The following is a 15,450-nucleotide window of genomic DNA, read 5'->3' on the forward strand; positions in this document are numbered from 1 at the left end:
CGATAAATACTTTTACGTCAGAAAAAACCTTTGAAAGGCCTCACCAGCGTTTCAAAAATTCGGCCCGAATTTAGCACGTGGTAGCAGATATGTTAAATTATTACGACGCAGACTTCATTCTACCCGATAATAAACCTGTTGTATCCTGAGTTCAATTAATGCTGCTACGATACGACGTTGAGCAGCTGGTTGGTCCTGAGAACTGGAGGAGTTGGAGACGACAGGTTATTGACATTATCGCGGTCCTAGATGTCTTCGACATCGTCACTGGTGAGAAGTGGAGCCCTTATTTCCATTTCCTTCGGAAGCCACATCAAAGGTCACGTACGCGGTAACGCCACAAGCAAGAAGAAGTTCCACGTAGCATTCAGTATAGTTCGTACCATCGTCTGGTCATCCCCGTGGAAAAAGATCCAGGACAAGATCACGAATGTGGGACAAGCTAAATGATATATTCGAGCAGAAGTCATCGAATCGACTCCACAAGCTTCTGCACAGCTGATAAGGACATCGAAGTCATCAGAAGCTGACATGGCATGGGAAATAAAATTTTCCAATCCATCACTGTCATCATATTCTTAGGTTTTAAGGCGTCATTAAAGCTAGTTTCTATTCCTTATATACACCTTCTCTAAAAAGAGTATTTTTCCATACTCTTTGCCCCCACCATGCATTTTATTTTTCGAATCTTGGTCCCCCACAGCAAAGATAATTTAAACTCGTACCCTAGATTCGAATATTGAGAGCTTTCCAATTGACGGTTTTGTTACCAAGTGTATACCCTCTTCCGGCACATGACCTCAGAAAAATCGGGCTCCATCGGTTGCGGTAAGGCGCAAACCATGGAGCGAATTTTTTATGAGTTCCGGCTGGAAGTAAGTAAACACTATCGGCAACGCGCGAGAGAGTGATTTCGAATCTAGAGTACGAGTTTAAATTATTTTTGCCCACAGCGAATCGTCTGGAACTGTTTTCAAATTGGCAGTTCGACGTCTGCTTTATTAAAACTGCCAAGCTATCGAACCGATTTTAAAGTTGGCTTCTCTAGTCTTTGGCCAAGACCTAATGATTATTGTTTAGTCCTGCCTTACCAATATAATTCTTTTTTCTTAAAATCAGTTTTGCTTATTACTTGTCAATGGTCTTACGGAAATATAATTTTTTTTAACGTGAAATTTCATACAATTATTATATTTTTAGGGCCAAATTTAAAGAAAACAAATTCTGCAGGTTTGTGAGTTATTTTTATCTTTCATTTTAATGAGGTTTATTATCTATGAAAAACTGGCTTATTATAAAACAGGTTCATTATATAAAGAAATCTAGCTACGTAGGGTACATAAACATCCTACATAAACCAATATATCAATTTCTTTATCAAGGATGCACTTAATTTTTAATCTCAAACAAAATATTGGTTTGCTTTTGATGTTTTTATTGATTGTAAAATTACGTTTACATAAGTGTGACACTTTTCTATTATAATTGAATTTTCAATTCCCCTTTCAAATTTATTTTAGTGAACCTATTTTAAAAAATGTATTTTGCGGTCATTTCCGACTTATCATCTTTGCCTCTTGTTTGATTATTAGTAGGGCCCTAGGGGTTGGGTCAAGCCTAACCTAGCATTTCAACCAGAGGTCCATTGTGCAGCCCCCGCCTTTTTGATTACTGTTAGTGGAAATTTTGTGTCATTTCATTATACAGGCCCAATCTCCTCATCCTTACCTCGCAAATGACCTGGAGCCTTATTTCATTTTAAGTTTTCTCTATGTTAGTATGCTTCTGATAATAAGATCACTTCACATATTTGTATTCTATAGAAACCTTCAGCTATCAGCCTGTTAGAAACATTGGTAGGGACTGAGAGCAAGAGAACACCTGGGTTTTGAGGTAGAGGGGTATGAAAGGGGGATTTACTCATGGGCAGATTTTATCTAGAAGATAGGATTCCCACCTGCATCATGACTTGCATTGCCGTTTAAACATAGTCAGGCTTCGTTTTATTATTTAAGTTTTTTGACATCATTAAAAATTTATTTTCAGAGTATATTATGGCCGAAGGTGGATTACCTAATTTTAAACTTACTCGAGAGCAATGGATTTCTTGTGACTGTCGAAGAGACATTTTTGAAAAAGCTGCTGATTATTTACCAACACTTATTCCAAAACTAGATTCAGCTCAGCTATTGTTTTTGTATGCTCGCTATAAGCAAGCGAATGATGGACCATGTAATATTCCTAAGCCAGGTTTCTTTGACTATCAAGGCAAACAAAAGTGGACTGCTTGGAAAGAATTAGAAGAAATGTCAAAAGTGGACGCTATGTGGCAATATATTGAAAAAATTTTAGAATTTAGTCCAAATTGGAATCCTTTAGAATCGGACAATGACAGTTCATATGTGCCAAACAAGAAAAGTGTCGGACCAGTTATGAGTGTTATGGTTAACAGTGATACTTATCTTGAAGATAGTGAAAAAAGTGCGTTTGATTTTGTTAAGGATAACAATATTAACTCTTTAAAATCTTTAACATTGGATAAAACTTTTAAATTAGAAGAACAAGATGATGAAGGTTTGACTCTATTGCATTGGGCTTCGGACAGGGGACATAGTGGAATTGTAATTTGGCTTTTAGCGCAGGGTGTGGATATTAATGTTTTGGATTTTGAAGGTCAAACACCTTTACACTATGCAAGTTCTTGTGGACATAGTGAAATTATTGAAATCTTATTAAAAAATGGAGCAAAAACTGATATAAAAGATAATGATGGACTGTTACCAAAAGATATTTCACTAAATGATTCTGTTGCCCAATTATTTTTAAATTAATAAACTTATTTACCAATATTATAATGCGTTGTTTGATTAAATTTAATAAATAGTCAATGGCGGACTATTGTTAAGAAATGTATAAAAGTGTTTATTTTGGTGCGTGCTACTTAGTATTTCAGTGTATAGGCGCTCTTTATGCTCAAACTTATCAGTACCACAAAACTAGTGAACCCACTACAAAGTCTTCTATTTATATTATTATAGACAACGTTATTTGTTACGCACATTCATCTGTGTTTAGGATACCCATATCAATTTTATAAGATAAACTTATATAATACCAAGAATGTATTTATACTTAAAAGAGAATGACTGCCAAAATTATGGTAAAATTTTAGATCTCCTTTTTGTTCTTGGGATGCACAATAAAGGACTTCACGGGAATGAAAAGGCTAACGCCTTGGCTAGGGAGGGTGCAAAAGCTGGGTTTAGTGGGCCAGAACCTGATCTACCCATCCCCCGTTGCCTGGTACACAACCTGGTCTCCAAGTATGTGATGGATCGTCAACTCAAGCTTTGGCTTGAGATGGATGGTCAAAGGCAGGCCAAAGATTTTATCCCAGGCCCTTCTATGCAGAGAAAAAAAGAGTTACTCTCAATCTCTAAGACTAAAATAAGATTGGTAACTGGCCAACTTACAGGCCATTGTCAACTTAACAGACACTTAAATCTTATTGGAGACAGTGATGACCCAATTTCTAGGGGTTGTCTAGCTGAAGAGGAAACTGCCTCTCATGTTCTTTGTAGTTGTGATTACTATGTGGCTCAAAAGTTTTAGCATCTCGCACAGGCTCTTCAACATCCTGGCCAAGCAGATTCTTAGCTTTGTGGCAGAACCAGGACTTGTTACTTAAAGTCACTGGTTGGGGATTTTACAATGGACCTAGGGTCAAAGTGCGCAGCTTCCCCCCCCCCCCCTTCAATAATAATAATAATGGTAAAATTTCCCCCAGTAGGAGAGGAGGGAAATAAAATGCGTGATCGGAGAAGGCTGATTTGATTTTTTTAGGGAGAAGGCGTATAAAATGGTTGCATTGGTAATATTAAACATATATTATGAACTACATCAGTTTTTACATTTCATTATTAATTTGGTTTTATTTCAGAATGTGCTTCTCACTTTTGCTAAAATCCTTAATAAATTTTCAAGCCATGTACTCTTCATTCTAGGAAATTTTTCCAAATGTTACAAATGTTTATGTTCCTATTAAATATTATTTAAATAGCAACGCAAGTTGTTGGTAGGAGCCAATCATCTACCTCACCCTTTTCATTAGGTAGGGGGAAAGACAAAAATAGTACAAGTACTTAATTTGAAATTGATATATAATTTAGTCAGAAGTGGCTAAAGTTATTCACATTTAACATTTAAGGTAAATTTTTAATTACATATAATTTTTTAAAAATTAATTGTAAACTATTCAATAAAGAAAGACCAGCCATATGAAAAATTGCTTCTGATATTATTAGCCCAGGGGTGCCCGAAATATAAAAACGGCGGTGATTATACAAAGCAATAATAATAAAACTGGCTTTTGTTCAAAAACAATTCTGTGTAATTAGAGCATCAATGAAACAGTTAATCTGCTACTGAGAATTTTGTATGGTATAGTGTTGTCTAATCATTAGTATAATTTTTGTAGCAGAGATTTCAGAAGTAAACTGACTTTCATTGTGGTTCTATCTGAGCTTGTTGAATCCTTTTATATTTAACTTGCTCAAGTTCCAGCATCATTTCAAGTGGGTCGCAGTTTGTTTTATATTTACACTACTATATTATATTATTTTAGAGTTGGAAACCAACATACAAAAAAATTATCAATTCTATTCCCCAAAAACACATGTGGATAGCAAAGGGTAGAAAGTTATCTAATGTTATCATGAAGATTTAGTTAAAAATGTACACAAATTGAGTATTATATATTATTATTATATTATTGTTAATTATTAAAATACATTTTATACGATGACTGAAACATGTAGGCACAGGTTTTAGGAAGTAGTTTCCACATGGAAATATCCTTGAGGGAACCGATGTTTCGTTTGGTCTCCTCGGCGTCAACCATATAGCAAAAATATTTTTTAGAAAATTCAGAAAAAATAAAAACATTTGCTTAAAGTGTATTTAAAATAATCGCTTATAAGTATGCCATAAAGGTATTTTCTTTTTTTAACAATTTAACATAAATTACATCACTTCCAACCAGGGTTGGCTTGTTTAAACCGGTGTGGGTTAAATCATGGTTTAAATCCTGGTTTAAACCAAGTGATTTTTTTTTAAATATTTTTTAATTAACTAAAAATATTTCAAAAAATTTTGTACATTTTCTTACCAAAATGATTATATTTCTAAAACATTTACAAGGTGACCACATTTCCTATATTTTCAATACCTTCCTATAGATTTCTTAGGTTTTCTCGTGTAGAAAATAACCCAAATACATTCCTATATTTAACTTTATTTTATCTACTGTTTTCGATAAGAATCCCTATTTTTGCATATGGTTTCTTCTATATTTAAAATTGCCTATTTTTTCTATAACATTTTCGAGGCCCTTTCCGGGTGAAGTGTAGTACAGCGGCCTCATCGAATTTGATATTAATTTTGGTTGCACCTGATAGACCTTGTAACGTAAATGTCGAGGGTTTTTTTTATTTTGGCAGCAAATGATTATTTAATTGTTTAACTTAATTTTTTTAATTTTAAAAATTTCTCATTTTCATTGAATTTTATATTAATTTTGGTTGCGCCTGATAGACCTTGTCACGTAGATGCCGAGGGTAATTTTTATTTTGGCCGCAAATGATTATTTAATTTTTAATGTAATTTTAAATTTCTAATTTTTGGGCATTTGCACGTGTTTTGTTGTACTTATTTCCGTCGTGTGTTCGCCGGCAACACAGTTTCGGTGTCCTAATGAATTCCACGTGATATTCCCTTTTTGTATAAAATCAGTTACAGTTTTTGTTCATTTTCTCGGTGTTTTGTATTTTTGGGCCACAAAGTGATATTCCCGTACTTTATCAAATCTTTTACAGTTTTTGTTCATTTTCTCTGTGTTTTCTATTATTGGGCCACTGTGTTTCTGGTTGAGATTAAAAGTATATACTTGATGCGTAAGGCTTGGTACTGTCCTCTAGGTCGCGTTATAGATGGCCCATCGCTTTTTTTAGTATGGGGTTGGGGAGGCGCTGCGCGCCCCCAGCGCTTGAGCGAAGTGAGTGCGCGGTCAGGCGCCAATACGGGGAGTTTAGTAACGTCTTTTACGTGTTTTGGAAGTAATTATCGTCGTCGGGTTATCGCCTACACCACGGCTTGTTACTGTTTGTTTAGGTTTCCACTCTACTAACTTTTTAACATTAAGTTAGTTAATTTAATTATCATTTTCGACCCAAAAACAAAAGTTTCGTAATCAACGCGTCAAGTGCTACATTCTCCGCCACCCAAAAATACAAAAACATGGTAATTTCCTACAATTAGTACATTTTTAACATTAAGTTAATTAATTTAATTATCATTTGCGGCCCAAAAAAATTAGATTCGTAATCTACGCGTCAAGTGCTACATTCTCCGACACCCAAAAATACAAAAACACGGTAATTCCCTAAAATTAGTACATTTTTAACATTAAGTTAATTAATTTAATTATCATTTGCGGCCCAAAAAAATTAGTTTCGTAATCTACGCGTCAAGTGCTACATTCTCCGCCACCCAAAAATACAAAAACACGGTAATTCCCTAAAATTAGTAAATTTTTAACATTAAGTTCATTAATTTAATTATCATTTGCGGCCCCAAAAAAATTAGTTTCGTAATCTACGCGTCAAGTGCTACATTCTCCACCAAAAAAAAACACGAAATTACACGAGGCCGCTGTTTTTTTAATCCAACCCTACTTACAATTCCGTGATGAAAAAAGATTCATAAACTTTGAAAATCTATAGGTTGCGGCTCAAAGTAACAAGATTTTCTTTCCATATTAAACTTTTCATTAGCACAAGGAATGTATGAATTTACTGTCACCTAATTGTATATTCTGTGTGAAAATGTTATGCAGAGACATACTTCTGAGTGTTTATGTTACATACATGTAAGCTGTAAGTCATAATTTCTGTTTTGCAGCAATTCAACCAATTTTCATTGGTTAATTTTCTGTATTTGTATATTGAAATCGACTCTTTTGAATGAAAATATTTATTAAAGAACAATATATTTAACTACGCACTTTGAATTTCTGATAATAGAATGCAGCACCATAATATTTTCTATTCTTATATTGACAATTTTGCAATTTTTATGTGAAAAACAACTACAATAGTATTTTGAATTTGTGCTAAGGCTCATTTTGTTACATGCAAGTCAACAAAAACTTCAAAGATTCTTAGCCATCCACAGAAAAAGGATTTCTTTTCATAAACAACTGCCTTTCATTTCCCTTTACAATGCGGTTACTTAGTATCCATTCCCTACAGATTTGGCTTAATGATTTTCGCTCATTCATGCAGAGCGAAATGTAGAGATTTTTTAAAATAACGTGAGAGTATAACCCACTTTGTTTTTTTTTTGGTTGCATTAGTTAAGTAACTTTGAAGAAGTGAAGTACAATTCAGATTAATCAAACGCATTTCATTCATATTTACCCCATTTGCTCCTAATTATTTACGATGACTAGTAAAACAATTTAGGACATGATTTTACAGCAAATAATTTGAAAATAGCAAAAAAGTACTCCTTACAGATTGGAGTAAACAAATAATTACTGCCTTTAGGGGAAATAATAAGTGATAATTTATTTTTATTTCCGCTGAAACACTACTTAAGAAATATGGCAGTGAAGAAAAGTTCACTTCTAAAATGAAATTTATCACACAAAAATAGCTCTTTCTACAATATAATATAGTAAAAACATATAAATTAGTGGTATTTTTGTTTTCACAGGCTGTTGAATTCTTTAATATAAATTGACTAGCGCAATCTTGCACGCAGTCTGTAAACAAAAAGTTGCATGCTTTTTTTTTATCTTTAACAGTACAACAAAACTAACGTAAACACATGACCCCCTCAGCTTATAGTCTCGACTATTATACTTTTAGGGAAACTCAAAACCAATTGTATCATCAATAATTTTAATTTTTTGCTTTATAATCATTTAAATTTTACTTGAAAAATTTATTTTATAGAATATTTAAAATTACTGGTTTTAAACCAAGATTGTATTTATTTCTACGACATTACTACGTTGAGATGACCTGCTGCAGCATCATGGTTGAATTTTACCTCGGCAATGGGGGGGGGGGAGACATAATTGGGTTTAATTTTTTTTGTGGGAAAGAGCGTACTCTTCGAGCATGAGGGAGATTGGGAACAAATGTGAATTTTTGCAGCAAGTAAAGCAAAATATGATAGGCATATAACAGTCGAATAATTATCAATATATCACTAAATGATTAAATGTTAAAAATATGTTGAAAACAGTTTTCAAAGTGTGTAACTTTTCACTAACTTAAGTTTTTATTATATATACTTAAGAAAATACACATAGCATATGAAAAAGAATGAAAAACCCATGTCCTCCTTTAATAAAAAATAAAATATTTCAAATATGAAATTCAGTTTAATATTCTTAATCCCAATATTAGTCATCGATTACAAAATAACGCAATATTTACTTTCCTACATTTTATGAACAATCTTTATTTGCGGATTTATGGAAGGTAATCAACAATTTCTTTAAACATTCCAGATACAACTCATTTTGTAAATATGGTTATTTTCAAATATGGTGAAAGTTAACCAAAAGTAAATAAAACAGTCTTTTGTGCATTTTTAAAAAAATACAATTAAGCTTAAAGAAAATTACATTTTAACCACCATATACTCTGTTCATTTTCCGTTAAAGAAAGTTAGAAATATTGTAATAATAATATATTCTCATACATTATGATACTAACTGAAACATTAATTCGAAGAATCAGACCCATCACAATATCATTTGAAATTTCAATGGTTAATAAAAAGGACCACAAATTTTCCGATTAAAAATTTAGAATCCCAATAAAATAGTTATTTCAAGTTTTTTGACTAGATTTAGACTTAATTTTTGTTTTGACAGGTAACATGCGTTATCTGGTACTAGAGTTTTCCTATATTTTGAAAAAAAAAAATATTTCCTTCTCCGTTTTGTAGAAGCTTAATCACCTTTGTTGGCATCAAAGTTCTTTGTGTTCGTTATAGACCTTGGATGTTGAAAAGATTTAGATTAAAGAACAAATATATTTAGTTTACTACTTTTAAGTAAAAATGAACTTCGCTAGGTTTAATAAAATAAAGCATTGTAAAAAATTGAAACATTTACTGGCAATGAAATGTCAATACGTTGAAGGGGTAAACTAAATGTAAAAGATTGCACAGTGTTTCACTTTTTTGCTTAGTTCCGTTTTTTTATGGAATGTGTTAACTATAAGAGTATTTTTGAGGCGATTGGTACAGAAATGGTTATAGCAAAAGAACAAAACACCTTATGAAAGACCATTATCCCAGAGAAGGTTGTTTCCAAGTATCGGCACCAATATTTCTAGAACATTTTAACTATATACTCGTATAATTAACATAATTTTATGTAAAATATATTGATGGCCTTCGATATAAAATATGTAATTTTCAAAAAATTTCAGTCAACTAGAAACTTCCCAACAACTGATGATAAACTAAAAATTTTAAATGACTAAGATTTATTTGGAGATTTGCAAACATTTCTCAGAGATATCTAGAAATAATAATATCTTATATGCATTTTGTTTTGACACATTTAACTTTATGAATAATGTATTTTTATACATAAATGTAATACCCATGCATAGACATAATTTGACCTTGTCCTTCGAACAAAAATTATCAATATACTAAAAAATCAACTTCCTTCGTAAAAGTAGAAACAAATACGTATAATTTATATATATCAAACTACTTTGCGATATTATAAGATAATTAGTTTTGACACTATGATAGTTAAACTTTTCATTCGAAACAGGTTTTTACAACCAGAATTGTTTTAATGATAAAATACAAAATAGAAAAATTTAAGGAATGTCAAACTTGCATTCCTAAAAATGAGCAAATTTCTTACCACTATTAATCATTGCAACATAAGCTGCGTTATATTTCTCTGTAATATTGTGTCACGGACTGCGTTAAAAACTACTTTAATATTTTCAGTATCAACAGCTGTAGTAAAATGGTGAAAAAGTGCTTTTTTAGGATCTCTACGGACAGATTCAAAAAGGCCTAAAATAAATGATTGTACATCTTCTAAGTTGTGAGGATCTCCTTTATACTCGGGAAAAAAGAGTGAAATGTCTGTATCCTGTTTTGCCACCTTCTCCTGAAGCAAATCGGCTTTGTTCAAAAAAAGGATAATGGAAACTTCAGCGAAACAACGATTATTAACAATTGTTTCAAATATATTTCTCGATTCTACTAAACGATTTGTACAACGATCTTCCAAAAGCACTTGGTCAAATTCACTGGTTGAGACCATAAAAAGGATGGATGTGACACTGTCGAAACACTGAAACCACTTTTGTCTTTGTGATCTTTGGCCCCCTACATCTACAAATCTGAAGGGAATCCCATTAATTGGCACAGTAAATTCCGATATTCCTTTAGTCGCTTTTCTTGCGTGCAAAATGTCTTGATTGGATGGAAGATAATCCTGGAAGTAGTTATTTTAAAATATTAGAGTATAACAACAGTGACACAAACCCAAAAGTTCCCTAACTTTAAGCAAAAGCAACAAGATTTAAAAGTGTGTCAGCCCTACCTTTGCACCTTTTGAAATACCTACTGAGAACTAGTCTCATCATCGACTACAAAGCCAACTAGATGGCTATATAATGGAAGCGTTCTATTTGGTGTATGGGCTAATTTGTCTAGGGGCTAATTTGTCTAGGCGCAATTTTCTCTAATCTTTAGTTGCTCATAGAGATTCTTTACCCTCACTCCTACACTATTCGTACTTTGCAACAAGCTCTCAGTGGAAAATATATAACGATATCGCACACTTTTAGGTCTTATGTAACTTTTGCTTAAAGGTAAATAATTAAAGAGCCTTAATCCGAAAAAGACTTTCCGAGGTAAAAATGTTATCTCACAGTTAAGAATTAAAATATTTTTTTTTTAACTAAACCAATGTGTACTTCCTTTCGATAAATATTACAAGGCTTAATGGTACTTGTAGTTTATTAATTCAAAACTAATGATGCCAGGAGATTGTCAAGATTACTGGGTATGCCGATACTAAATGACATCGTTAAAAGTTAACCAAAGCATGTAAATAAGGGGCAGAGAATCAAAAGGGACGAAACAAAACATCAGTTGTATATACTGTGTTGATCAACTCCTGGATGCTTCTGATTTAAATAAAATGCCCGAAACTGCTTTTTAAGGAAGGGAAGGTGAAATGTAAAAATTTTAAAGCGTTAAATTTTAAACTAAGTTACTGTATAGATTTGGAAATTTCATTGTCTAAGACTGGTAATATGGTCGTGGGAGAAATGATAAAATAAACTTACTTTTACAGCAATCCTTTCAATATTGTCAAAAAAGTAACGCACACCATCTCCCTATTTGTAAACGAAAAAGACTTAGAAATTTTTAGGTTAACAATTTTTTGCAAATTCATAATATTATTTTCCATTGAACAATGCTATTTGAATGTAAATTTTAATTCAATCTTTGTACTCTGCATTGTATGTCAATCTGGGGTCCTATCATATTTCATGTGTTCATGGTTAAATTTAATTGAATTATTGTATCACTAAATTAAGCCAAACAATTACGAGCACGTAAATGAATTATGTTATATTTAGAATAGGGCCCCCTCCTATTTATTTGTTTAATTGTGCTATATTATAGCATTTTTTGCAAGGAATCTATTTTTGTTATAATTATTTTTCGGAATTTAATACTTAAAGGGGCTCCAAAGTTCGGTGGCAAAATGTGTGTAGTCAGTAAAGTGCGAAATTTACGGTTGACTCTGCCCGACTCTGCTAAGGCTGAGTGAGGGGTTGGGGGGGATGAAAAGCATGCTCCATTTTCTTTTTTTTTACATTGGCGGCTCACAGCGACGCCCACTCACTTCACTCGAGCGTCTGACCAGTGTCCCTCCCCCTGTTCTTTAAAATATCATCTTCATGCTGCCAAGTCCCTATTTAAATCTGAAATAATGGTATTATAATCGCTAGCTAACTTGGACTTAAGGAGGTGCCTTTGGTGATAATTATTAGAAAGAAAATAAATATTCTGTAGTTAATTAATCCATGTGGAGAAGTTGTAGTGAGCTCTTTTTCACTGCTTCTGGGTGCAAAAATATACTACACCTTTCGCTTCTAAAGATGATCAAATAATAAAGAATTTACTTACAAGCTGGTACTCTCTTCTTCTTTCAAACGCAATTTTAATCCCATTGTCATGCCAAAGATACATAACTGCTTCAACAAACTCCAAAAATGACTCGCTATCCAGTATCATATTATTCTCATATTTTAGAACACGACTTGCAAATTTATCATTTTCTTGGTTTTGCCATGGTATTCTTAGTTTGTCCCTAGCATCTACAAGCACCTTCATTCCACGTATAACATTTTGATAAACAACTGTTCGAAACTCAAACAAAGTCTCATCCTCAAAGTTATGACCATGGATAATTTTCATTTGTTTTAAAAATGTACTTTTACCACTTTCACCAGCTCCCAATAAAAGGAGTTTCACTTGTCTGCGGATGATATGTTTATCTTTTTCCAACATTTTATCAATTTTTTTACTTTGATTGAATCTTTCCAATTCCTCCGGCCCATATTTAAGACGGAGCCAACACGAACATGATTTAAATAAGTCTGCCATTTAAATGGTTTAGAATAGCAAAGATTAGCTACTCATCACATATTTTCTTTTAAATTAAACCAATTCCTGATTGCACAGAATAAAATTCCGATTCCATTCAGTCAGATCTTAGATGGTGGAAATCTCAAACTTTAAGCCTCGGTTTCGAAAAATATTATCCGGTGGGTAAAATATACAATAAAATTCCGTAAAACAAGATACAAGAAAAATAAACGATATTTATCTATAATGATGGCTCGAGTAATGAAAAAAATTCTTCCTAAGTGCATGATAAATCATTTTTTATATGATAATAACTAATCTTTATATAGTCGATGATAACCAGACGATTTTAGTGCTTACAAAAAGTACAGAGGATAGAAATAAGGAATAACCTAGATTTGTTATTCTCGGCTATATATCTTGCCGTCGTCATGACAGTAATTTCGCTCTTGTCACTCGTCAGGATCGCACCAGAAGACAACAAACTGTGTATCGGGATGCAGTAGCTGAACTTCAACGGCGTCTAGCTGCTGGTGAAAATAACCTCTGTATACGAAACTACAAGGTGGTCCCCAAAGGTGGTGGCATTAACCAACAATCCAAACCTTTCTCGAACCATAACACCAACTGTAAATCGCTCCTTAGCCCCTCCATTAACCCGAATCTCAATACCTCAATAATAACGAACTCTACTGCCTCCGGTCCCCATCCACCCAGTATTCCACCTCCTCAGGCACGACCGGATACAAGCGGCAACAAGTAGGCAACTCACATGGCTCAACTGCACCCCACCACATCCCATATCTCTCATTCCGCCACACCGTGGGGCTCCACCCTACCACCCCCCGCTACCGCGAGTTGGGCAAGTGTTTCTCCTAACTTCCTCCCACTTGGGATGCCCAACATGCCCCAGCGGTACTGACTCACCAATCCCATCGTTCTACAGTCGTCTCTTAATCCGTGTGCGCCTGCATTTCGATCATCCAGGTTCTCCATCATATCCACCAATGTGGAATCATTACGTAATAAGCTCTCCGAACTGAATCTGATCGTGTCCCTCACATTATCGCGTTCACGGAAACCTGGCTGAAAAAAGACACTCCTACTAAGATCACTAACATTGAGGGTAACGACCTTCTCCGCTCGGACTGTGATAATACTATAGAAATCTCATAGGTAACTAGAATGCTGCCGCCTACGGCTGAGCTTGACGCCAGTTCGCCTTGAACCTTCAGCCAATGAGAGGCCGTAGAGTGGTTCCGCCAAGGAGGATAATAATCCTCCTTGGATTCGCTACGGGCTACGTTCAGCGGGACTCAGCGCTGAGGTCAGCGCTGAGCGTTGATCTTACTGTACGCTTTTTTTAACTTCCGGTTTCTACGTCATGTTGCTCAACGAAGTCAGCGGTCGGAGGAGCAGGTTTTTCCGTTGCTCATCGGTGTCGTGACGTCATTCGACAAAGTTAAAGGAGGGGTAGCAGCGAACTATAAATCGTACAACAACTTTTAGATTTTTGTGACGTAGCGTTGATTAAAAGAACTCAACGATAACTCAGCGGTTTTTCTCCGTTCATAGTTGTTGAACGCAGCCACTATAGCGGGAGATAGGTGACGTCATTCTCTCTGGTGACATTAGGTGGTTTTTTTTTCGCTTGTCCGGGGACAAAAAGTGTAAAGTTTTTACCCTAAAACGTTTTATTCGCCTGTTCTCGGGGTAAGATTTACCCTGTCCCGAATTTTGTTCGCTTGTTCCGGAGTATTAGGGTTACACTTTTTACTCCTCCTCGAAAGGAGGTGTAGAGGGAGTAATCTAGTTTTGTCGTCTGCTTAAATTTCGTTTCACGAAAATATGATGGGAAACTTTTTATAAATAACCTTTAACCTTTAACTACTCCCTTTCTACTCCAACTGGTTTTTTTCGTCAAGACATAATTGTAGTAAAATGACGTCATATGGCTACACTTTTTAACCTGCTCAAAAAACCCAGAACAGGCGAAAAAAAACCACCTATTAAATCCTTGTCAGAACCACTCTTTGAGCTCTGATTGGCTGAGATCTGGCTATCGTCTGTCACGGCGTTTGGCCCATTTGCCAGTTACACGGCAGCATTCTAGTTACCTATGAGATTTCTATGGATAATACCCAACGTGGGGGCTGGGCATTTTACTTTCATTCGCCTCTTGCTGCCTCTCTCAATCGCTCCCTAACATCTTTCGAGCCTCCCACTTAATGAGGGATTGGTCTATAGTTTATACTGCCCCTTCTCTCGATGAGATGATGACTAGCTTTATGCGCCTAGTTGCTGAGGCTCGCGACGATAGTGTCCCATTGGTTGCCTCGCTCCCCCACAAACGTTCGGGGCTCCGTCGACAACCATGGTGGACAGTTAACACCGAAAAACTAATTAGCGACCAGCGCGCTGCGTTCCGAGAATTTCGCGTCTCCCCGTCTGTACTGACTCGGCACACCTTCGCGAACAACGTAACAAACTCACCAACCATATTCGATCTTCCAAATATAAGGATGAAGCCCAATTAGTTAACGATATCCCAAGCAACCCTAAAGCCCTCTATGCTCATATTTCACGCTCTACCAAACCCAAAAGGCCACTCGTCGTTGTTGAGAATTCGGATGGTGAGGTCATCCGGGACCCAGATGAAATAGTATCAGCTCTAAACAATTTTTTTCAATCAGTTTTCTCGATTGAGTCTCACACAGAAGCAGTGCAGCTGTT

General features: G+C 34.8%; 2 protein-coding genes across 2 annotated transcripts; one reads left to right on the plus strand and one right to left on the minus strand.

Moving 5' to 3' along the window:
* Positions 1-1,082: 1,082 nt before the first annotated feature.
* On the plus strand, positions 1,083-2,890 carry LOC149966767 (acyl-CoA-binding domain-containing protein 6-like). Its single transcript, XM_090172465.1, has 2 exons — positions 1,083-1,230; positions 2,047-2,890. The coding sequence occupies exon 2, from the start codon at positions 2,055-2,057 to the stop codon at positions 2,829-2,831; it is 777 nt and encodes a 258-aa protein (XP_090028591.1). The 5' UTR covers positions 1,083-1,230; positions 2,047-2,054; the 3' UTR covers positions 2,832-2,890.
* A 5,576-nt stretch (positions 2,891-8,466) lies between these two features.
* cta (Guanine nucleotide-binding protein subunit alpha cta) lies at positions 8,467-13,025 on the minus strand. The gene is made up of 3 exons (XM_090154316.1): positions 12,256-13,025; positions 11,406-11,456; positions 8,467-10,546 (listed from the first exon to the last, which is right to left on the minus strand). The coding sequence occupies exons 1-3, from the start codon at positions 12,733-12,735 to the stop codon at positions 9,971-9,973; spliced, it is 1,107 nt and encodes a 368-aa protein (XP_090010442.1). The 5' UTR covers positions 12,736-13,025; the 3' UTR covers positions 8,467-9,970.
* Positions 13,026-15,450: the final 2,425 nt, after the last annotated feature.

This window comes from Leiobunum rupestre, chromosome 1, assembly GCF_980474605.1.
Source record: "Leiobunum rupestre chromosome 1, qqLeiRupe1.1.hap1, whole genome shotgun sequence".
NCBI lineage: Eukaryota > Metazoa > Arthropoda > Arachnida > Opiliones > Sclerosomatidae > Leiobunum > Leiobunum rupestre.

Bases quoted from the DNA above. Each gene is read 5' to 3' on its own strand.
- LOC149966767 (XM_090172465.1), top strand. From the start codon at position 2,055: ATGGCCGAAGGTGGATTACCTAATTTTAAACTTACTCGAGAGCAATGG.
- cta (XM_090154316.1), bottom strand. From the start codon at position 12,735: ATGGCAGACTTATTTAAATCATGTTCGTGTTGGCTCCGTCTTAAATAT. The intron at 11,457-12,255 runs GTAAGTAAATTC...GTTTACAAATAG, and splicing joins GAAGAAGAGAGTACCAGCTT to GGAGATGGTGTGCGTTACTT. The intron at 10,547-11,405 runs GTAAGTTTATTT...AACTACTTCCAG, and splicing joins TTGAAAGGATTGCTGTAAAA to GATTATCTTCCATCCAATCA.